Below are 23,253 nucleotides of genomic sequence, written 5' to 3'. Positions count from 1 at the left end.
AAACTACCTAGTTCACAGAAGGAATTCAATAAAGCATAATTTTTTTTATTTTTCCTTCTTCTGGAATCCTCAGTGTCTTCCTTATTACTATTTCTGTAATTCCAAGAATCTGACCTCATGGTTTAAACTTCCTGCCCTCCCTAGTTATGGCTAACTGAGAAATAGATGGTGGAGTAAGCACAATTTTCTATGCAATTATATTTTCTACAAAATCAGAGTATTTTATTAAAAATAAGTAAGCCAAATATTAAACACCCCTATATTTAAATTGAATAAAACATTTAGAACCAAATATTTTAAATATATAAATTTTCTTTGGTACTTCACCCTGTTGTTCTTAAAGTTCCCTGAATCTCTGTGACAGTGCATTTAGACTATGGAACAAAGCAACCAGAGCAAGACATTGGCCAGTTTTCACGAGAGCAAAGCTCTAATTCAACCATAAATCAGTTTTTTTTTTCTTTCTTTGAACATTGGCATGAATTGAGATTCAAATTCACATTTTCTAACATGTAGGTTTGTCAAATACACTAAAATACTGAGTACAATAGTATTTTTAATGCCAAAGAAAATCATGTAAAGTATGAAATATCAGAATGTTGATATAAACTCTAGTATCAGATGGCCTGAGTTTAAATCCCAGCTCTGCAACTTATTAGCTGTGTGACCTAAGGCCAAGTAAATTCTCTATCCCTTTGTTTTCTTATCTGTTATGTAGTAATAATAATGGTACCTCCCTTGTACCATTATTGTAATGTAAGAATTAAAGAGTTAATTTGATTCTTACATTAAAGATTAAATTAAATAGTCCATCAATTACATTAAAGATTCATGTAAGAATTAAATTAGTCAATGCATGTAAAACAGTTGCAAAAGCTCTTGGTAAATGTTAGCTACTGTTATTTTGGCTATTAGTATTTGGTCAATGATCTCCCTTGTGATGTTGTTCACCTACACGGGCAGGTGTATCCTTCTTTCTCCTCTCATAGTGTGTATGTCCTAGAACAGTGTTGTTTGAAAACTATTCGCTTGTTATAGAACTGTTCACTTGTCTGTGTCCCCACTTGACTATCAGGTATGTGAAGACAGTCCTGTCCTTTATTAATTTCTACATCCTTTGTTTAATGAGTAAATTAATCAGAACTAGAAACTATGTAGCTAGATATGTTTTCTGTACAAGTTTATATTTTTATACAGTTAAGCGATGGATTCCAGAGGAGACTTTATGTCACCAGTATGAGAACAGAAAACATACTAGTTAAGCCAGCCATGTCACATACTGGCTGTTTGACCTGAGGAAGATGACTGCATCTCTCTGAGCCTCAGTTTCCTCATTTATCAAATAGATATAATGATATAGTTTGTAGGGTGGTCATGAAAATTAAATGAGATAATATGTATCAAATGTTTGACATACAGTAAGCTTTGTTGTTAACAATTGCTATTCCATTCTTTCCCCCTTAATCCAAAGTGCTGCTCAACAAGAGTTCGAAGACAACTGGACAGGAATCTCACCTTTCATAAAATGGTGGCATGGATGATTGCACTTCACACTGGTAAGTTTATTAAAGAAAACTTGGAACCAGAGAGTTCCCTCTATTCATAGATACCTTTTTATATAAGAGATCAATCAGTTTTTATAGTTAGATTAAGTGGTGGTTGGATATGTTGTATTTTTTTTAATGAGTTGTGCTCAAAATATTTACCACACTTTCTGCCACTTCAATATTAGGATTTATTTCTTTAGGTTTTAAAGCATTTTTATTTCAGGATTTTCCTATAAAAATGAAAATATGCCATCAGAAAAGTCAATCCTAGTGTCCTAACCCTTTCCTATTCTTTCTAGTGTCAAAAATGTTAATTCACGTATGAAAACGTATTTATTCCAAAAAGTGTTCTTGGTTGCACATGTGAATTTGTGGACTTTTTGCAGTAAACTTACATGAGCCACAGCCCATCAAATGAGAATCCCTCAAGACTGTCATTATCAGCTAAATACCTTCATTATTATTATTACTATTGTTATTGTTATTACATGTATCCATACAATGGATATATATGTGTGTATATAGATATTATACATTATTATTAAAATTATTAGGGTGGTAGTGTCAGTGCAAGAAGGACTGTATCTGGGACCCTTATCTAATTCCACTAATTCACTCAACAAATAATTCATGTGCCAGAGAATAGATAAGAACAGTGATAAAGCAGACTTGTACTCTGCCCTTAAAGAGTCTATTCCTAGCCTGAGTAAAATAGGCTTCGGTTATAGGCATTTAACTGAGCTTCTCTTCTACTAGTAGATCTAGCAGGCTTTTTGAGCAGTGGAAAATAAATAGTTCAAAAGAAATATATGATAAAATCCTGTTAGAAACTGGCATAGTGTACAGATTAAGAGCACATATTTGCGTGCCAAATGTACTGGATTTGATTCTTAATTCTGCTGCTTCCTAGTTTGATGACCTTGAGCAAGGTTTTAAAGCAGTCTATGTCCCAGTTTCCTCATCCACAAGATGAGCCGATATTATTAGTACCTACATCACTGGATCAATGTAAGGATTAAGTCATTGTGAAGTACTTATAACAGTACTTGGCATCTAGTAAGCCCTATGCAAGTGTTTATTAATAAATAATGCAATTTTTAAGAGAGAGAGATTCATACCTTATGGCCATAGGTTTGTATCAATTCAATCAAATTTGTCATCTCTCTCTGGAGGTAATTTCAGAGTCAGGTTAATGGGCCAGCAGTTAGGCATTCATTACATGAGGGTTTTCTTATTTGAGCCCAAATATATTACGGAGAGAGATAATGAGAGCATATCTAAACACCTTCAGAAACGAAGGCTATTGTGTAGAATCTTATAAATTGGTTGGGTCTTTAGGAGCATATAGCTCAACATCTTCATCTTACAAATTAGGAAACCAAGACCAGAGAGTTAAGTCATTTTCCCACAATTACACAACTAGAAAGGAGCTAGAATTGCCTTGTCTCCTTGGTTCTGGAGACCCAGTTCTTGTTTATAAGTGTCCTGGGCCTCCCTTTGTCTCCCTGTGGCTTATCATAGAGTTAGAGGCTGTCCCAGAAACCCAGCTTTCAATAAATTTGTGCATACCCTTCACTCTCTTTATTTCTCTTCTCTGCCCTTTTCAGCGATTCACACCATTGCACATCTATTTAATGTGGAATGGTGTGTGAATGCCCGAGTCGGCAATTCTGATGCTTATTCAGTAGCACTCTCTGCACTTGGAGACAGGCAAAATGAAAGCTATCTCAATTTTGCTCGAGATAGAATCAAGGTAAGCCTCTCATTATCTGATTCAGATATTCTCTAGGCCATTACAATTGAGCACTAGATTTCAGTGAGTGAAGACCTCTACTTTGCCAGGAAAAAAAAAAAAAAAAAAAAGTTGGCTAACCATCAGAGGGACAAGTCTGTAGGTTACAATAATGGGAGTATAGAAAAAAATGTCTCCCACACTCCTCACCCCATGTGTGGAGGTCTCTAGATGTTTTCAGGTCTTTAAGCTCATCCATGAGAATGTGTGCATGTGAATCCTGGAGTAACTCAGGCTTACCTGTGACTATGCCCACCAAAGAAAGCTGGGAACACATGCTTAGTCGAACAAGGTTTGGTTTATTACTTGCTACAGCAAAAGAAATCGCACACCTTGAGGAACTCTGGGCATCTCAAAGGGATGTAAAGTGGATTTAGGATTTAGGATACTGTTAGATAGTTTGGGGGAGGATTTAAGAATGCAAGGATTTTTTCTGGATCAGTTATGGTCAGGAAATGGGGGTAGTTCTCAGATAAGGTATGTTAATTATTTTTTCTAGGAGGCAGAGGGAACAGAATAGGATTAAGTCTATAATAGGCAAAGAAGCAGTAGTCATTGTCTAGGCTCAGACATGATTTTGGAGTGATTTTGTTTTTATCTCAATCCATCACAGTCACAGAGTGACCTCCTCTGATGTTGGTGTTTTTGTGAAATTATTTATGTGAAGTAGGGAACATCCTGTCCTAAGTATTAGTGTAAGGCCAGCCACCAGCTGACAGTTGTCAGTGATGCCTTTGTCTTTTCTTACCTACAACATCTGAAGGATGGCCTGTGTCCACAAATTGTCATTCCTTGAGAAGAATAGGTGCACTGGGAGTAACTCAGCATTTCTCTAGGGGTAGCCAGGAGGGTATCCAGAAGTAAGAACTTCTTCTATCCCAGCAGTTGTTGAAGCTTCCTACACTCAGAGACAGAAGCTTCAAGTCTTCATGTACCCAATGACTTGGGAAGATGACTAAATCACATTAATATGCACTGAATTCTAAAAATGTTTCCTTGTGTTTAGTTTTGGGAAAAAATAATTATTATCCTCAGACTTACATGAGAAAAACTTGCCTGATATCCTTAGGGACAGAATTAAACAGCATCGTAAAAAAACAGATTTTTTTCTACAATATATTGGGTAATTTTTCTTTTACATTATTCATTGTTTGCCCAATGATATATGAGGGTGGCAACATGAACATAACTAGGTAAGTCTACACTATCATGCTCTGTTCAATTGTTCCTGGATCACTTTTGCTGTATCTATGCTCTCCCACTCTTCTAAATGTTTTCATTTTCAATAACCTGTAGCTGTGTTTCCTCCTCAGAGGACTGCCCTGGGGCATCCCTTTGCTCACAGACTCAAAGATGTTGGAAGGTTGGTGGGGGGCGGCTGAATGGTTACGCCTGTTCCTGTGCAACCCTTAGCCAGTCACTGGTGGATGCAGACTATGAAACCTGGCTTCCTTGCCTGGAGACAGGATAAACTCTGAGTTGTAACTTACCCTCCAGAGTTCCCCTGCAGGATCAGGCTGAAGCTATCCCTTGTGAGACTTTGCCTGATTTCACCCCCTTGCTTCACTTGTTCATCTTTTCTATCCTATTCCCTACTCTCTTACCAGTTTCTCTTGGAGCACATGTTTTCTAAGTCACTTGCCCATGAAGTCTCCTCTCAGGATCTGCTTCTAGGGAACACAGCTGATGATGTTTGGCATTCCCAGAATATATTTTCAAACTAAGCACTGTGACCCTTTCAAAATCAAAGGGAGAAAGAGCTTTGAGACACTTTTAGGACATCCTGCAGTTGATTGATTTTCTTTACTTTCTACCCCCTTAGAAATAACTATTTAAGTATATCAATTCACATTTCCTATGACATCCGAACCGTGTAAGGCGTTTCAAAATTTAGAAACATCTATTTCAAATCTATATCTCTGTGAGGGATGATTAAGATTATTCAAAGAGGGGGTGAAAATATCTATTGTTCTATACATTGGACACTTTATAATAGTCCTGCATTTGAGAACCTATAATAATGTGTACGTGTGTGTGTGTGTGTGTGTGTGTGTGTTTATATTTTACAGAACCCTGAAGGAGGCCTGTACCTGGCTGTGACCCGGGTGGCAGGTATCACTGGAGTTGTCATCACGCTGTGCCTCATATTAATTATCACTTCCTCCACCAAAACCATCCGGAGGTCTTACTTTGAAGTTTTTTGGTACACACATCATCTCTTTGTGATCTTCTTCATTGGCCTTGCCATCCATGGAGTTGAGTGAGTGTTTAAACTCTGAAGTCAAGGATTTCATGTCCCTCAATTTCTAGGCATGATGCTCTATTAGAGGCACAGTGACCTCCTTGCCTGCGTGTGGTTAGCCTGTCTGCTAAGGGAATGTGAGAGGATAGCAGAGGTCAGTTTGATAGAAACCACTCAACACTGGCATTTTTGTTTCATGCATCCATGTAATTGCTATTCATAGTGCAGTTATGTATAGCAAGCTTGAAAAATACACCAAAGTCTGAGCATCTTTGCAAATGTATAAAACATGTTGAGAGCACTGGTAGGATCCGGAATATCTGTAATGATGTCCCCTGTGGTTTAATCACTAGTAAATTAAACAAACCTCCAAACTAGAAGAGTTAATGATTAACAAGTTGAAGAGGTTTATTATAGTTCAATAAGTTTTGATTTAAGCCCACAATCATTTATTTGTTGCCTACCATGTATGAGGACCTATCTCAGGCACTGCAAGAAATACAAGCAGGAAAAGTATATGGGTGTTGCCTTCAAACATTCTAATATCATGAAAGTAACAGCTAACTTCTATTAAGGGTCTGTGCTAAGGGTTTGATATGAGATATTTCTTTTAACCCCCAAAATGTATAGATTTCTCACTATCACCATTTCTTGGGGATAGTAATTGTAGACAAGAAACCTGGAGCTAAAATGTTAAAATATGCAACCTAAGCCACCCCTCTGGTAAGTGGCCCAGCTGAGACTGGAGCCAGGCAGTCTAAAGCAGGCTGTGATAAATGTGCTCTTAGAGTCACACAGTTCCTGGCTATGTGGTTAGGAGAGTTTGCCTGATTGGAAATCCTCCTTCATACCAAGTTTCCTTTTTTGTACTGTTTCATACCACCTGCACACAAAGGCAGGCCTGGGGAAGTATCCTGGTGGGTATAGGGCTCCAGGAAATTAGGGGTGGAGGAAGTAGAAGCTCAAGACTCACTCTGCCCAGAGCCCAGTTGGTGGCCAAGACATGAGTGTGAAAAAGGGGAAGTGTGGGGAAAGCTGCATTAGGCACTGCATTCTTAAACTACTTGCTGACTGTGACCCCTGATAAATTCTTTGTAAGCATGGAGAAATCAATGTAGACCAAGAATCTGTTTACTCTCTTAAAGCACTCAAGTATCTTTAAATGGGACTTAGTCATAATCCAGTGTTTCAGGTAATCCTAGAGAAGAGAAATAATTTCTTCCCTTCTCCAATTTAGTAATTCCACCACTTTCTGTTTGTATAGTTTCACAGATATTCGTCTTCCTTTGAAGCAGACAGAGGAGATATGTTTATCTCCTTCTCCACTTGAAGAGAATCTGCTCTTTACACTGGTTAGGTGATTTCTCACAGTCTCATGGCTCCGTAGCAGCTGAATTGATTTTAAAATGCAGGTTTCTGGAACTCTGGTCCTGGCATTGAGAAGAGAAGGAGAAAATCAGATTATTTTCCTGTCATTTTCTTCCCATGGGAACTTAGGCATTTTGAACTTTAATAGTTATTTTTTGGACTCTTACTTTGTGTCTGGCATTTTTTGTATATCATGCAAATTGCTTATTATAATGAACCTTTAATGAGGTACTATTACATCTGTTTTACAACTGAAGGAACTGAGGCTCAGAAGAAGTTCAATAATTTGCCTGAGTCCACCAAACTAGTATGGGTTAGAACTGAGATTTGAACCCAAGTCTGTCTGACACAAAACAGAATTGTTTTCACCAAAACATTCTGCTTTGAGTTACTAAATCATTCTGATTTACATTCTCATGTAAAATGGAGGCAATAATACTTGCCTCTCAGGCTTGTCATGAGGATTAACTGAGATAATTTGTGTAAAATGTCTTTCCCCAAGCCTGGCACATGATAGGTGCTCAATACATGATAATTCTCTTCCCTAAGACCTAAGGATAGAAAGGAGTGGTTAATGAACTTGAATTAAAACATTCTCAGCCGGGCGCGGTGGCTCAAGCCTGTAATCCCAGCACTTTGGGAGGCTGAGACGGGCGGATCACAAGGTCAGGAGATCGAGACCATCCTCGCTAACACGGTGAAACCCCGTCTCTACTAAAAAATACAAAAAACTAGCAGGGCGAGGTGGCGGGCGCCTGTGGTCCCAGCTACTCCGGAGGCTGAGGCAGGAGAATGGCGTAAACCCGGGAGGCGGAGCTTGCAGTGAGCTGAGATCTGGCCACTGCACTCCAGCCTGGGCGACAGAGCCAGACTCAGTCTCAAAAAAAAAAAAAAAAAAAAAAAAAAATTCTCATAATACACCAAATGACACAATAAATTTTAGGTCTCCAAAGCAAACCTTTACAATGGGTTTTCTGTGTCTTTTCTTCTTACATATTCTGAAGATGCTGTCATTTATGTTCCTTGAAGTCTACTCAACGTCGTGCCTTCCTCTCTCTATCACCAATAATTGTCTTATGTTTTGGTAGTTGCTCAACTTTTATTGAATTGAAATGAATGGGCTCTGAGCACTTTAAGGTACACACTATTAGTGTTGATGTCTGTGAGAATGTTATAATCTCTATATAGTTAAGTATCTCACACTGGTTTCAAAATTTGGTTTGATTTAGATAATTTCCGAACCCACAAATAAGGCACTTCTGATAAGCTTCAGTGCTACTGCATGACTGTCTTGGTTGTCTACTATAGTGGGTGCCTGGCCAAGGACGATAAAGTTGGCCCACACTTTGATGATTGAGCCCTTTGCTTATAGGACTATCCTCATACGAAGAGTACCTTTTTCTAATTTGCACAAAGGCACTGTAGGGACCAGCAGTCACTCTGTTAGATTTGCAATTTTTCTGTTTTTGTTTGTTTGTCAATGAAAATGATACTTGAGACAGAAGTACAAATTCTCCCTTAAGATAATTTGATCCAAGACTTACCCTCTATAATGTTACATGTAAATATTCCTTTGGTAATTGCACATACATTTTTTCTGTTGCTGGGTATTATACATTTTCTTTCCTTTCATCTATTCAGAGGGAGCAATAAGCTATCACTTTTAAGTGAAAAGTACAGGACCTACATCAGAGCACTTAAAATATATGCAGAATCTTTTAATAAAACAATTTAATTTCCTATTACTAAATGATCTGGACTTACATTTTTCTCCCAGACGAATTGTACGTGGGCAGACCGCAGAGAGTTTGGTTAAGCATAGACCAGAAGTTTGTGAACAAAAAATCTCAGAATGGGGAAAAATAGAGGCCTGCCCAATCCCTCAGTTTGCTGGAAACCCTCCTATGGTATGTACAATTCATTGTTGTTATTACAGTTTCATTACTGACAATCTTTAACCTGTGTCTAAGAAACATGTACAGATGTTATACATCTATATAGATGTCCATTACAAATGTCATGGAACAGCTAAAACGTGTGTCTACTTTTCTCTGCTGTGTTTATTGGATAGACTTGCTTCTTGGAAACTAAGCTTTGCATTGTTCTGTTATTAACATCCTGATATAAAACTTGGAAAAATAGTCTTTTTAGAAGTGGTGTTTTGGTTCAAGAAGTTGCATCTCTTTTCTTCATGACGACGCCATTTTTGGGGGGACACTTGGGATTCCATCTTGAGCTGAGTTGGATAGCTCAAATAAATCACTTATAAGGAGTGAAGGGCCTCTTCAGATATCAGCACATACTACTTTCTATACAGCTTTCAGATTTGAAAAGGAAATTGATGAGGTGGTACATAAGGCTACCTTTAGGCATTAGGAGTTTCCTGTTTATGAAGCATAAAGGAGGCTGGACAGCCAGGTACATACCAACATCCAATGGCATCATGTGGTGGGCAGAAATGTGGCAAGGGTGACCAAGGAAATACATGGTGAAATACTTTCTTTCTTCTATTGGGAGCCCTGGAGGGCTCCATTTTGTGTATTCTCATATCACTGCTCCATAGAGTAAGATGTGGGCCTTGTAATCTTCATAGCATTCCCCCCATTGGCAGACAGTATACTTTGTTGGTTATTGTGCTAGCCATTGGTATAAAACTAGGCAAAAATCAACATTTGTGCAGGGCTTCTGAAGAGGATTATTTTTTTTTCCTCAAGCATAGTATAACATAAAGGCAAATTTTCCATTTTATTTTCTCCTTTCTTTTTTCCTACTCTTCTTAGCATAGGAGAACTCTTCCTCCAGACACAGCATACTATCTGAGGACTTAGTGTCTTTAAGCATCCTTTCCCATTAATGAAAGCAACTAGACATCTCAGTGAATTGGCTCCACTACATGCAGACATCAGTAGAAAGGATAAAAAGGGAACTGTATTGCCAATCCTCTTGTGGGCAGGGGAAGGCACATTTCCTCGATGACAGCTGGAGTCAGAGTACTAGTGCCTTAACAGAAACCTATCTCAAAGAATTTCTAGGTATACCAGCAACAATATCCAAATCTGGCTCCATTCAGTGGGGCTCCATGGTAGCACTCAGGAAACAGATGGATGATTTGAGACTGTTTTAAATATCTATCCCATTAAAACAAAGGCCGAAAACAGAACATTGTTTATATCTAGGGCAAATATTCTTCAAGTTTGGCTGAAGATGGGGAGATTCAGGTGCTCTCAATTTCCAACAGTAAGTTTCCTATAAAAGTAATTTAGTAGAAAGATTATATGTGAGACTATGGGAAGCACTCTCTTATTTTTCCCCCTTAGAATACATTCCGGAAAGTCATCTTTTAGATAATATTGCCGTCTAAAATTCTTTGCTAGTTTAGGTATTAAACTAGAAATCCAACTGGCTGAGTTTCAGGATGGATCTGTTTGGCCTCAATGTTTTTACATGGCCAACAATGCTACAGAGTAATTCCAGTGTTCAGAAACACTACATGTTCTGCATGTTCTGACCCAAGAGCTATCTAAAGAAGTCCAAAAAGCTCTGGGTTTGTCTCCATTCAGCAAGTGCATTGCATACTCCCAGAATTTCTCAGAATATTGGAGAAACAGCCAAACTCTTGCACAAAATTTGTCATCTTGCAAATTTGTCACTCTGACTACATAACTAAGAGAAAGCAATCACAATGTTGCATTAAAAATATTGTGTTGCTGAAATGTTATCCTTTAAAGAAATGTTAATTCTGAAACCAGCCTTGCTTTGTTATAGGGTTACTGCAACTGTAGTTGCAACACTGAGAGGAAATCCCATTCTTGTGAACAGTTCCTCTTGGGAAAGTTTTATATTGTCAGTACAGTTCCCCAGTGTGACTAAGGAGAATGTTTACTTTTACTGGCTCAAAATTATCTTAGTCTCAGATATTTTCATATATTCCATTGTAGAAGAAACGTATTTATCTAATGTCAAATATTTAAGCAAGCCTACAAAGATTAACTTGGCTTCTCAAATTTTTCTCCCTCTGAATATTTTGTTATCTATTACCAGTTAATGTATGTCATTTTCATGTTTGCTCTGATTACAGACTTGGAAATGGATAGTGGGTCCCATGTTTCTGTATCTCTGTGAGAGGTTGGTGCGGTTTTGGCGATCTCAACAGAAGGTGGTCATCACCAAGGTATTGATTGGTTTAGTAATTACTAGTGGCCAGTGTCCAACTGTATCATAGACAAGTCTTCCCAACCCCTCTATATCATTGGTCAGATGTTACAGCAGAGAGAAGACCTACAATTTATTTCAAGTTACTTCCCTCAATAATCAAATGTTTGAACCTTTAACTGGGGAAACTACAAGTTACCACTTTTGATGTTAAAATGAAGCCAAATTCTGTCTGTGCACGAATCTCCCTCACCCACTGTGTGTGTGTGTGTGTGTGTGTGTGTAGGGGAAGGACACAGAGACATTATTTGGTTAGTTAAGAACAGAAAAGAAAAAGAGGTGAGTTCAAAGGGACATAAATTGAGTCTTAAAATTTTCAGATGCCAAAAGAACCAGAGATCTAAGGGTAGGTCTCATTGAGGCTGAGCTAGTTTTTCAGGTTATCTTTACCACCTTTTCTCTGCTGTGTATGTAATAATCTAATATGAAAGTTGAAGTGCCCAAAATTTCAGCAAGTTAGTAAATAAGCTGCGTCTCAAATTTGGTCTCCTAATTCCAAGTCTAGAGTGACTTTTCCTGAACTCTAATCTGTTTCTCATCACAAAATAAATAAATATCCAACTAAATAAATGTAAATGGAACTCCTTGTTATAATTTCAGGAAACACCAGGAAAGTATATCTTTATCAAATAAAATTTAATTCAATTCAACTCAGTTCAAAAAGTATTTGCCAAAACCCTACTATGGATTACTTTTGCAAAACAACAAATTCTTCCTGTCCTCCACCCTATCTTTCCTCATTTGCTGTCTCTGGTGGGTCATAGTAAAGCTAGTTCAGCTGGCTTTGGAAGTCTTGAAATATAGGAAACCACAACAGTTCTCCTTTTGTGATATTTATATTGCATTATAAGAACAATCCCACAGATCAGCAAAAACAGTTGCTGCAAAATGTCCTTTACTAGACTAGAGATGACTGAACCAGACAAGTATTTTTCTTAAACATACTTTTAAGGAAAACTTGTTTTCCTTTGAAGAAAATATATAATTGTTTTCTTCTCATATAAATAAATATGAGAGACGAGATGTTATCCAAAAGTATTCCAATGAGAATGCTATCCACTTATTTAGTTACATCTCATTTGTGCCTGTGATAGCAAAATTGTAATATGGTAAAAAATTGTTTCCACAACACAAAATTGCAACATGGTAAACAATTTTCAACATAATTTTAATTTTCTGTTTTCAAAATGAAGCTTTGCAACTCCTTATTTCAGAGCAGAAGGGAAGTTGGTTATAGTTTTTATCACGTAAGATGCATTTAATTCACAAGTTCTGGAAACGTTTGACATTTTTTAAAAAAGAATTTTTCACTCTTCCTCAACTCCCTGTTCAAGAAAAGCCCAGCAGTATCAGTTAACATTAGGAAGCTGCTATTTTATTTCTATTGATTTTTCTTTCCTTTGATGTCCCTTGGTTTGTCTTTAGTTATACATATAGGGTTCTTCTAGAAGTCTTAAGAATCATGAAAGAAACAGTATATTACTTTCTGTCTTGCTGTTCACTGTGTTCTACTTTTTAAAAAATTATCCACTCAATAGTTGATGGACATTTGGATTGTTTCCTGTTTTTTTGCTATTATGAATAAAGCTGTTATAAACATGTGTGTACATAGACAAATGAGGATGGCAATGGGTGGGTAGAATAGATGGTGTACTCCCCAGATAGGGAGAAATGTAGAAATAACACATGGAATCAGGCAGATTCAAGGTGTGATTAAAGACAAAGATAGACCAACTTAGTCTTGGTTTGGGGAATGTTGCTACATAACTAGCCAATGGGATCTCCTTCTGCTGGCCAGCTATTAGGTTGGTGCAAAAGTTATTGCGGTTTTTGCCATATTTTTAATGGCAAAAACCGCAATTACTTTTGCACCAACCTAATACTAAGGCCCTCTCTCATCCTCTGGGGAGATAGGAAGGCTGAGCAGGAAACATCACTTTTTGTAAATTTTTTAGCACTTTTTTGACTTCTGAGAGGAAAAAAAAAAATCACAATAGGCTGATTTTTTATGTTGGATTCCCTGGTAAAGACTGAGAAATAACTGCATGCAGAAGGTTTCTAAGGCATTCTGTAAGAGATAAACCTGGAAAGGAAGTAAGAAAGGCAGGAATGGGGAGAGAGAAAAGCTGACCCTCTTTCTAGTTGCAACTGTGGTCTCAGATGATACTACAGGGAGTGCAGGAATTGAGATAGCCCCTTGGAGTTAACCTAAGTTAAGGAAAAGGGACTAGGCCTCAGTATCCCATAATCAGCCCATCTTTAGTAATGGGCTACAACTGAGGGCAATTCCCTGTGACAGACACATCTGCTGGAGGAACTGCTGTGTTGTCCCTAAAGCAAAGATCTAGGTGGGCCAATTTAGCTCAGTTTTTTATCCATATGGACACTAAAAAGGCAAGTATTTAGGAAAGTTGTCATTTCCAGACATATGTTTTATTCTATAGGTGGTCACTCACCCTTTCAAAACCATCGAGCTACAGATGAAGAAGAAGGGGTTCAAAATGGAAGTGGGACAATACATTTTTGTCAAGTGCCCCAAGGTGTCCAAGCTGGAGTGGCACCCTTTCACACTGACATCTGCCCCTGAGGAAGACTTCTTTAGTATCCATATCCGCATCGTTGGGGACTGGACAGAGGGGCTGTTCAATGCTTGTGGCTGTGATAAGCAGGAGTTTCAAGATGCGTGGAAACTACCTAAGTGAGTAAAAAGTACATATTACCAGCATGTATGAGTTCAGGAAAAATGGCATTAAATAGCTCCTCTTCCTCCATGTTTTACAAAGTCTCCAACAAAACACACAGGTTCTAAGAATATAGGTAGCTATTTCTGTGGTCGCCATTTTATATGTGTGGTGTGTTTATGCATATTTTCATAAATGTTATGTGAAATATGAAACCTTTGAATCAAATATTAGAAATAAATACTCCCAAATTCCTTTAAATATGTAAGGGTCAAGGCCAAGTTAGATTAACTTTCCTAAAAAATATAATAGTAGTGTATCAAAAATATCCTTAAATTTTCATTGGCATAATTTTTTTGAGGTTAAATGCCATATATTAGCCCCTTTGCCTCCTTTTCCCTGCATGCCCAACATGCTATCAGGTACTTAGTAGATGCTAAAGAAAGGTTTGAGAGTTTGTTGAATAACTCAATGAATAGACAAATGAAAAGTGGAGACATTAAATCTACAAGATGTTGTGATGCGGCAAATTCTCACTTCAGTGTGCAGCGTGTGCAAGATTTTCAAGAGTGGGATGTCCTGGCAAGACACAGGGTATGTGTGGAGGGGGCATTGTTGTGTGTGAAGAGGAATGGGGAGATAAAAACAAACAAACAAACAAACAAACAAAAACTTGTTCCGAGTTACCAAATGTTTTTGGTTAGCCAAATATTTCTCTTCTCACTTCCAAACCCAACGTTGGCACTAAGTTTGGTTACTTGAAAGCTATTTCATAGAAGGAAGCACCCAATAGATACATTATTCCAATTTGAATTAACATATTGCACATCCCCAATAATTATGGGTGTCCCATCTCACTCTGAAGATCAAGACATCTCTGTAACTATCTCCTCCCCATTTCCCTTCAGGATAGCGGTTGATGGGCCCTTTGGCACTGCCAGTGAAGATGTGTTCAGCTATGAGGTGGTGATGTTAGTGGGAGCTGGGATTGGGGTCACACCCTTCGCATCCATTCTCAAGTCAGTCTGGTACAAATATTGCAATAACGCCACCAACCTGAGGCTCAAAAAGGTAAGTGCTTTCATGTATCGGAGGACCTAGAGTAGTAACCATACTCTGCCATGTGAGGCCTGAGAATGCTTTCAGGGCTAAGGTTGGCAGAGACCATGGGAAGTGAAGAAAAGCTTCCAGTGGTTCTAGAGAGACAGGGTTTTCTTCAAAAGAATGTTTGTTAAATCTAATGTGCTTCTAGATAAGTACGCCTATTAGTGAAGGGAATATATTGTATTTGTATAGTGTTGCTGGAAATTCAGAAGAAAGAAAGTTGGGAAAGTATTCACAGCCCCAACTCAATAGCTATAATTTTTGTATATTCTCTTCTAATATCTCCATGTTTATGTATTTTTAGAAAGTTGTAAATATTGAGTATGTATAATTTCATGTCCTGCTTTTAAGAAACATATTACAGAAAGTGATTTTCAATGTTCTCACAGGCTTTATAATGATGACTTTAAATGATCCCTTCATGTTCTATTGAGAGGATATTGAATAATTTTTCTTTCATCTTGTGTTGGATATTGAGATTGATTCAATTTCCAGCCACCCTCCCCACCACCCAATACTTTTTTTTGCAAAGGGAGAAGAGGAGACCTGAAACTCTACTTACGAATATCTCCTCAGGGTCAATTCACAGGGGATTTTTTGGTTAACTATAAATTTGGTTTTATTCTGTAATAAAGGGCATCCTAAATAAACCTCAGGCCATTCTAATAACTGTAAAGATAAACTCTAATAGGGACATTAAGCCTACCTTGACTTTTCATTCTCCCTGTACCTCTTTTCCATGTGCAGGAGATATGCATAGAACCTTATTTTTCCCCTAGGAACTCATGAATGTCTGGCAGTAGCAGGCAGGGAAGAATTTCTGTGGCAATCCCTGCTAGTCTAGATTCCATCAGGCTTTCTAAGAAGAGGTTAAAAGGAAGCCAGGGATTCTGGGAGAGTAAGAGCAGACTCAGAGAGAAACTTGGTGGGCTAATAGTTTTTTTCTTAAGCCATGTATTTCTGAGGCCAGGTTACTTATTTACTGCCCTGCTAGAGTGAAGGCCAGAGCAGGTTCATGTAAACTACCCTGTGAAATGTCCAGAGCCTTCCGAAAATCTATGTTTCTAGGCATTCTGAGCATCAGGAAAAAGTTTGGGTGACAGAAAGTGGAATTCCACATGTTAATGCTGATAGGGCCTGCCAAATATAATCTGCTTCATGATCCACCCCATTTTCAGATCTACTTCTACTGGCTGTGCCGGGACACACATGCCTTTGAGTGGTTTGCAGACCTGCTGCAACTGCTGGAGAGCCAGATGCAGGAAAGGAACAATGCCGGCTTCCTCAGCTACAACATCTACCTCACTGGCTGGGATGAGTCTCAGGTAAGGACAAGACTCCAAGGCTCAGGTCCTTCCCATAGTGTACAGGGCTTATGAACTTCCCCCTGGTTATTGGTGTGTCTTGTGCACTATTTTTTCTAAGTACAGTTAGTGGATTTGGTGATCCGGTCCATTCACTCTCATTTAGTATCGGCACATGATATTTAGCCTGCTCAGATTAGAATCAGAGCCTGTGAGGGAATAAAAGCCATCACTTTGACATTATTAGATCAATTCTCCCGCCAGGCACTCTGAAACTGGTGATTGAGATGATGCATAGGGTTATTTTGGGGAAAATTTAGCTTTCTCTTTCTCTCTCTCTCTCTCTCTCTTTCTCTGTCTCTCTCTTTCTCTCTCTCTCTGTGTGTGTGTGTGTGTATAAAACAGACAGTCCCCAACTTACAGTGGTTCAACTTATGATTTTTCAACTTTGCAATGAAGTGAAAGCAATATGCATTCAGTAGAAGCCATACTTCAGTATTGCATTCAACAAATTACATGTGGTATTAAACCTTTTATTACAAACAGGCTTCTTGTTAGATGATTTTGTGGAATTGTAGGCTAATATAAGTGTTCTGAGCACATTTAAGGTGGTCTAGACTAAACTATGATGTTTATTAAGTTAGATGTATTAAACCCATTTTAGACTTACGGTATTTTCAATTTAATGATGGTTTTATCAGGATATAACCCCATTGTAAGCTGAGGAGCATCTGTATATATAACATACATAAGCATATAAAGGATTCTGTATATATGTATATATTTTAATACGTACTTATATATGTATCACATATATATTTATATGTACATATGTGTTTATAAAATTTATGTTTTTGTATGTTTTATAATATACTCACTACCTTTATAATTATTATGTATATATATTGCCAAGTATTATTCTTATGTATCTATTTACATAGATTGTCTAATTTTATCCTCTCACCAACACTATAAAGTAGCTCCTATTATTATCCACACTTTACAGATGAAGAAACTCAGACCAGGTTAGGTCATTTTCCTAAGAGCACCCAACAAGTAAGTGACAGAGACAGAATGTGCCAGAGCCTGCACTCTCAGCATCTCGCAGTAGTTCATGATTATCATTTATGAATAAATTATTATATATCTAATGAAGGTGGTATATATGCATGTATGTGTGTGTGTATGTGTGTGTGTGTGTGTGTGTACAATGAGGGTGCTCTTTCAAAAATGTTTGGAGACCACTATAATAAAGTAAGCCAATAGTTCTCAACAGGAACAGTTTTGCTCTGTTCCCCCCAAGACACACACCAGAGACAGTTGGCAATGTAAATATCCTATGATTAACAAGACAGCCCCCCACAACAAAGAATTATACAGTCCCAAATATCAACAGTGCTGAAATTGACAAACCCTGAAACAAGTTAATGATTCCTGGAGTGGTAACATCTTTGTAAATAAGCAAACATTAATGACTTGGCCTGGAAACAGATGCTGCCACCATGAGTGAGGAGCTAAGGCAAGAGTCTCTGCATATTTCTGTCCTGTGTCTCAGCTGGTGTCTTAGTCCATTTGTGCTGCTATAACAAAATACTCGAGGCTGGATAATTTATAAAGAACAGAAATTTATTTTCTCAAAGTTCTGGAGGCTGGCAAGTCCAAGATCAAGACACCAACAGGTTTGGTTGTCTAGCAAAGGCTGCATCTTCTGGGTGGGAGAAATACTGTTTTCACATGGTGGAAAGAAAAAGGGCAGGCTCATCAAATACTGTGTGATGACTCTTTTCCAAAGCCCTTAACTCATTCATAAGGGATGATCCTTTATGTCTTAATCATCTTTATAAGGCTCCACTTCTTAATGCTATCACATTGGCAACATCTGAATTTTGGAGAGGATACATTCAAACTATAGCAACTGGGTATACATAGACATTGGCTCCACAACCCTGAGCATCTTCCATGTGCACCCTGTCACTGTGAAGACTGAATTCCCATTTGGGTTTTGACATATTGTTTATCACAGATTCTCCAAGTCTTAAAGGAATCTTGTAGCAAATATAGATTAAGGAAACATCACCATAAGAATTGTTGCTCCAGAAAAAGTGGTTTTGAAATGCCACTTCTGCAATTTAAAAACAAAACAAAAATGCTTTGATAAAAATAAAACTCAGGAAAAAATCTATATTATATAAATTGCTTTACTGTTTTGTTATTTAAAAAACAAAGCACAGTTTTTTTAAATCAGTAATTTATTTGTATTAAAAATTAATTATTTTGCTTTACCAAACTGATCTCTATAGGATTATTAAATTGGAGTGCCCACCTTTCTTAATATCCTCTATGCCCATCATCCATCTAGTGAATTTCAAATCTGATTTGCTTTTTAAAAATAAATTTAATTAACCACTTTTATGAAAAATACCTGTTGTTCAAACTGAAGCCTCCTAGAATGGTAGCAGAAAAACAGCATGTGACTATATACACATACGCACACACACGCGCACACACACACGCACACACACTAGCTTTAGGCTTGATTTGATGTCTTATTATGCTACCAAAGTATTGCTGCATTTTAGTCAAAAATTGTTACATCTCTTAGTAATTCTCCCAAAGGAGTGGAAGTATATTAGGGTGAAGAGAAAAAGTCAAACATAGAGCAGAGAGAAAAACAGTGAGACACTACTCATCCATCAATGCCTGACTCAAATACTGCAGCCCTAACCCTTACCCTGTTCTTCCACTCCACCTTCCTTCTTTGTTCTCATTAGGACACTTGTGCCTCTTTCATGACACTCATCATACCCTGTTCGACATATGGGATTATTTATATTTATACTTCAAAGTCTCCCTTTCTAGATTGTAAATTGCTTGAGAGAGATCCAGTTTATTTATCTTTGTATACCTTTCAACATCCAGCAGGGTGCCTTGGTTAGAATAGTTTGTGAAGGATGTAAATACATTGTATGTGCTTTTACAGCATGTCTCTTTTTTTCTGAATTCATGTCCTTTCCTGTAGGCCAATCACTTTGCTGTGCACCATGATGAGGAGAAAGATGTGATCACAGGCCTGAAACAAAAGACTTTGTATGGACGGCCCAACTGGGATAATGAATTCAAGACAATTGCGAGTCAACACCCTAAGTAAGGAGTCTGTCACCAAGGTGTTTTTGAAGCTTGCATCTGCCTAAAGCAGCAGCCCCCATACATACCTAAACTTGTATATTTTAGAAACTCAAATATGTATATTACTATATAAAGGTTGAATTCATGCCCAACAAAAGATTCCAGATATCTTCAACTTTAAGAAGGAATCTTTAAATTATACCAAATTACCTGGAGAGTTATTAAAAACAAAGATTTCCAGGTCCCCATCTCAGACTTTCTCAACCTGCCTGTCCCAAGTAGGGCCACAGCTTGGTTCTTTTCTTTAGTCTCCTAAATTTCATTAGTGTATCTGCTTCTTTTAAAGATTCAATATAATTTATACATATTGTTAAGGAGACACTGTCCCCACTTTTAGTTACAGCTTCTGGGTCTAAAATCTTAAGTTGACAGATGTCTCAAGGTGCTTTCTGCTCTCACTAAAACTTTAGTCATTATAAAACCTTGAGGGGGATCCCTTATCTTGCTAGAACACCTGAGAAACTCAAGAGAGCACCATACATGTACCCTGTAGACTATTACTTTTGGCACTGTAAGCAGCATACAAAGTACCTGGGAATCTCTTTAAAATGCAGATACCGATTTAGAAGATTTGGGGCAGGGCCAGGTAATCTGCATTTTTAAAAAAGCTGACGCCAAGGCTACTGATCGGAAACCACACTTTGAACAGGGCTTTAGACTCTAAAATTTAGAGAAATGAAGCCACACCGAGTGGCTGGCATAGTTGGCTTGTTCCTAATTTCAAGATGCCAGGGGGTACAGAACCCTGAAGGAAAGTAGCCCACAGACTCATGAATTCACCACCATTTTCTCTGTGATATTCACCTACCTGCTTTGTAGACATCTCATCCCAAAACTTGAAATTGTCTTTTTTTTTCTTTCCCAAAAGTACCAGAATAGGAGTTTTCCTCTGTGGACCTGAAGCCTTGGCTAAAACCCTCAGTAAACAGAGCATCTCCAACTCTGAGTCTGGCCCTCGGGGAGTGCATTTCATTTTCAACAAGGAAAACTTCTAACTCATCTCTTCCATGAGGAAATAAATGTGGGTTGTGCTGCCAAATATTTAAATAATGCTAATTGATCATATAAATACCCCTTGCTTAAAAATGGACAGAAAGAAACTATAATGTAATGGTTTTCCCTTAAAGGAATGTCAAAGATTGTTTGATGGTGATAAGTTGCATTTATATGGAGCTCTATGGTTTTAAGAGCACTTTTACAAACATTATGTCATTTTTTTCCTCTCAGTAATGTCAGTGGAAGGTAGGGCAAAGATTCTTGGACTCAATTTTAGAATCAAAAGGGAAAGGATCAAAAGGTTCAGTAACTTCCCTAAGATTATGAAGCTGTGATCAGATCTAGCCCATCTTACTCCAGGTGTGATACTCTTTCCACAATACTGAGCTGCCTCAGAATCCTCAAAATCAGTTTTTATGTTCCCCAAAAGAAGAAGGAAACCAAGGATTAGCTACATATTTATATTTTGTGTCATTTTTGCCATCATTATTATCATATTGAAGGAAACTTTCCAGATCATTAGGATATAATATATGTTGAGAGTGTCTCAACACTTAGTAGTGACAGTATTGACATCTGAGCATACTCCAGTTTACTAATACAACAGGGTAACTGGGCCAGATATTCTTTCTACAAAATAATATTGGATTGATTGGAGTTAATGTAGTACTCATCATTTACCACGGTGCTTGGCAGAGAGTGGATACTCAAGTAAGGTTTGTTAAATGAATGAATGAATGCACTTAGAACCACACGATGCCAACATAGAATTAATTTAAAGCCTTAAACAAAATTTATCTAAAGAAATAACTTCTGTTGCTCTTATCGACCAAAGGAATCTGATTCTCCCTAGGGTCAAGAACAGGCTAAGGATACTAACCAATAGGATGGCCTGGAGGGTTCTGCACATTCTTATTTGAAGCATGAAAAAAGAGGGTTGGAGGTGGAGAGTTAACCTCCTGCCATGACTCTGGTTCATCTAGTCCTGCTCCTTGTGCTATAAAATAAATGTAGACTGATTTCCTGCCCAAAGTGGTCTACTCCAGCTAGCCCTTATGAATATTGAACTTAAGAATTGTGACAAATATGTATCTGATACGGTCATTTGTTTTAAATAGCACCCACCCCTTGTTTTCCATAAATACACACAAGAAATGGATCACATCTGTGTGACTAATGGTTTATTTGTATTATATCATCATGATCATCCTGAAATTAGCAATCCAGAAACAAAAATCTCTGTACAGAGATCAAATTCACACTCAATAGTATGTTATGAATATATGTTCAAGAGAGAGTCTCTAAATCACTGTTAGTGTGGCCAAGAGCAGGGTTTTGTTTTTTTTTTTTCTTAGAACTGGTCCCATTTCTGGGAACTAAAACCAGTTTTATTTGCCCCACCCCTTGGGGCAACAAATATTTAGAACTCTTCAACTTTGGTAATGAGGAAGAAAGAGAAAGTGCTGGGGGAAGGGCAGGAGACTGATTTAGGAGGAAAAGGAAATACGGAGAAAAAAGAATGGGAGAGTGAGAGAAAATAAAAAAGGCAAAAGGGAGAGACAGGGGAAGGGGGTCTCATATTGGTCATTCCCTGCCCCAGATTTCTTAAAATTTTATATGTATTGAATGTAATTGAAGGAAGTATACACATATTCATGTTGTTTTGATTATCTAGGGTATTGAATATTTTTAAATCTGGTCACAAATTTTGATGCTGAGGAGGATTATTCAGGGGACTAGGATGAACTAAATAAGAACTCAGTTGTTCTTTGTCATACTACTGTTCCTTTGGTCTCCCAGAATCCTCAGGGCACTGAGGGTAAGTCTGACAAATAAGGCCTGCTGTGTGAATGTAGCCTTTGTAAAATGTACTGGGATGGTTTCTGCTTAGAGATACTTAGGTCCAGCCTGTTCACACTGCACCTCAGGTATCAATTCATCTATTCAACAGGTATTTATTTGTGTTATTACTATGACTCAGGCTCTTTTTATTGTTTCAATTCTTTACACCAAAGTATGAACTGGAGGGGGTACCTCAGTTATAAGGAGTCTGAGAATATTGGCCCTTTGTAACCTATGTGCATAATTAAAACCAGCTTCATTTGTTGCTCTGAGAATGTTTCTCCAAGGTTTTCTATCTTTGAAACCAACTAAATTATGAAAGTGGAGAGATCTGCCCTGTGTTATCCAGTTTTGAGATAAAAAATGAGTATAAGAGTGCCTGTCATTATAAAAGCTTCCTTCTTTATTCTTCTCTCAAGCCACCAGCTGCCAGCCATCAGCAGCCAGTTGCCAGCCCAGCTTTTTTTTTTTTTTTTTTTTAGCACTTAGTATTTAGCATTTATTAACAGGTACTGTAAGAATAATGAAGCATTGTTTTTAATCTTGAGACTATGAAGGCTTTTCTTAGTTCTTCTGCTTTTGCAATTGTGTTTGTGAAATTTGAATACTTGCAGGCTTTGTATGTGAATAATTCTAGGGGGGAACCTGGGAGATAATTCCTACAGGGAATTCTCAAAACTGTGCTCAACTATTAAAATAAACGAGCTTTCTTTGTGTCTGTGTTACTGATCTTTGTATTAAAGGGTAAATTCAGCTAGTGACGATTTTCTCTGCCCTGGTGGGGTTGAGACACTCTGTGTTTCTGCATATGACATGCCAAACACTTCATGGTTTATGGACTGGGAAGTGAAAGCTGAAGACTGAGTTCTGTGCTAAATACTGTTGATCCTCACAACACTGATATAAGGGACAGGGAGGGCAACTTAATGTTATAGACAGAATTTCAGAAACCAAGAAGCCCCAGTGTGACATCTTTGTT

The 23,253-nt window shown here is 37.8% G+C and overlaps 1 protein-coding gene across 1 annotated transcript in view; it reads left to right on the top strand.

The window, feature by feature from the left end:
* The window catches only part of LOC101006760 (cytochrome b-245 heavy chain), a 33,879-nt gene extending 10,883 nt beyond the window's left edge, over positions 1 to 22,996 (top strand). Inside the window, exons 4-13 of the mRNA XM_021933117.2 lie at positions 1,472 to 1,556; positions 3,155 to 3,300; positions 5,409 to 5,599; positions 8,727 to 8,856; positions 11,028 to 11,120; positions 13,606 to 13,859; positions 14,751 to 14,913; positions 16,125 to 16,271; positions 19,270 to 19,394; positions 20,305 to 22,996. Coding sequence (XP_021788809.1) covers positions 1,472 to 1,556; positions 3,155 to 3,300; positions 5,409 to 5,599; positions 8,727 to 8,856; positions 11,028 to 11,120; positions 13,606 to 13,859; positions 14,751 to 14,913; positions 16,125 to 16,271; positions 19,270 to 19,394; positions 20,305 to 20,431 — 1,461 coding nt within the window. The 3' untranslated portion in view covers positions 20,432 to 22,996. The remainder of the gene's footprint in view (positions 1 to 1,471; positions 1,557 to 3,154; positions 3,301 to 5,408; positions 5,600 to 8,726; positions 8,857 to 11,027; positions 11,121 to 13,605; positions 13,860 to 14,750; positions 14,914 to 16,124; positions 16,272 to 19,269; positions 19,395 to 20,304) is intronic.
* The last annotated feature ends 257 nt before the right edge of the window (positions 22,997 to 23,253 follow it).

The sequence above is a fragment of the Papio anubis genome, chromosome X (assembly GCF_008728515.1).
Source record: "Papio anubis isolate 15944 chromosome X, Panubis1.0, whole genome shotgun sequence".
NCBI classification, from domain to species: domain Eukaryota; kingdom Metazoa; phylum Chordata; class Mammalia; order Primates; family Cercopithecidae; genus Papio; species Papio anubis.
Note: the sequence above shows the minus strand (reverse complement) of the source record. Positions and strands in the feature narration are given on the sequence as shown.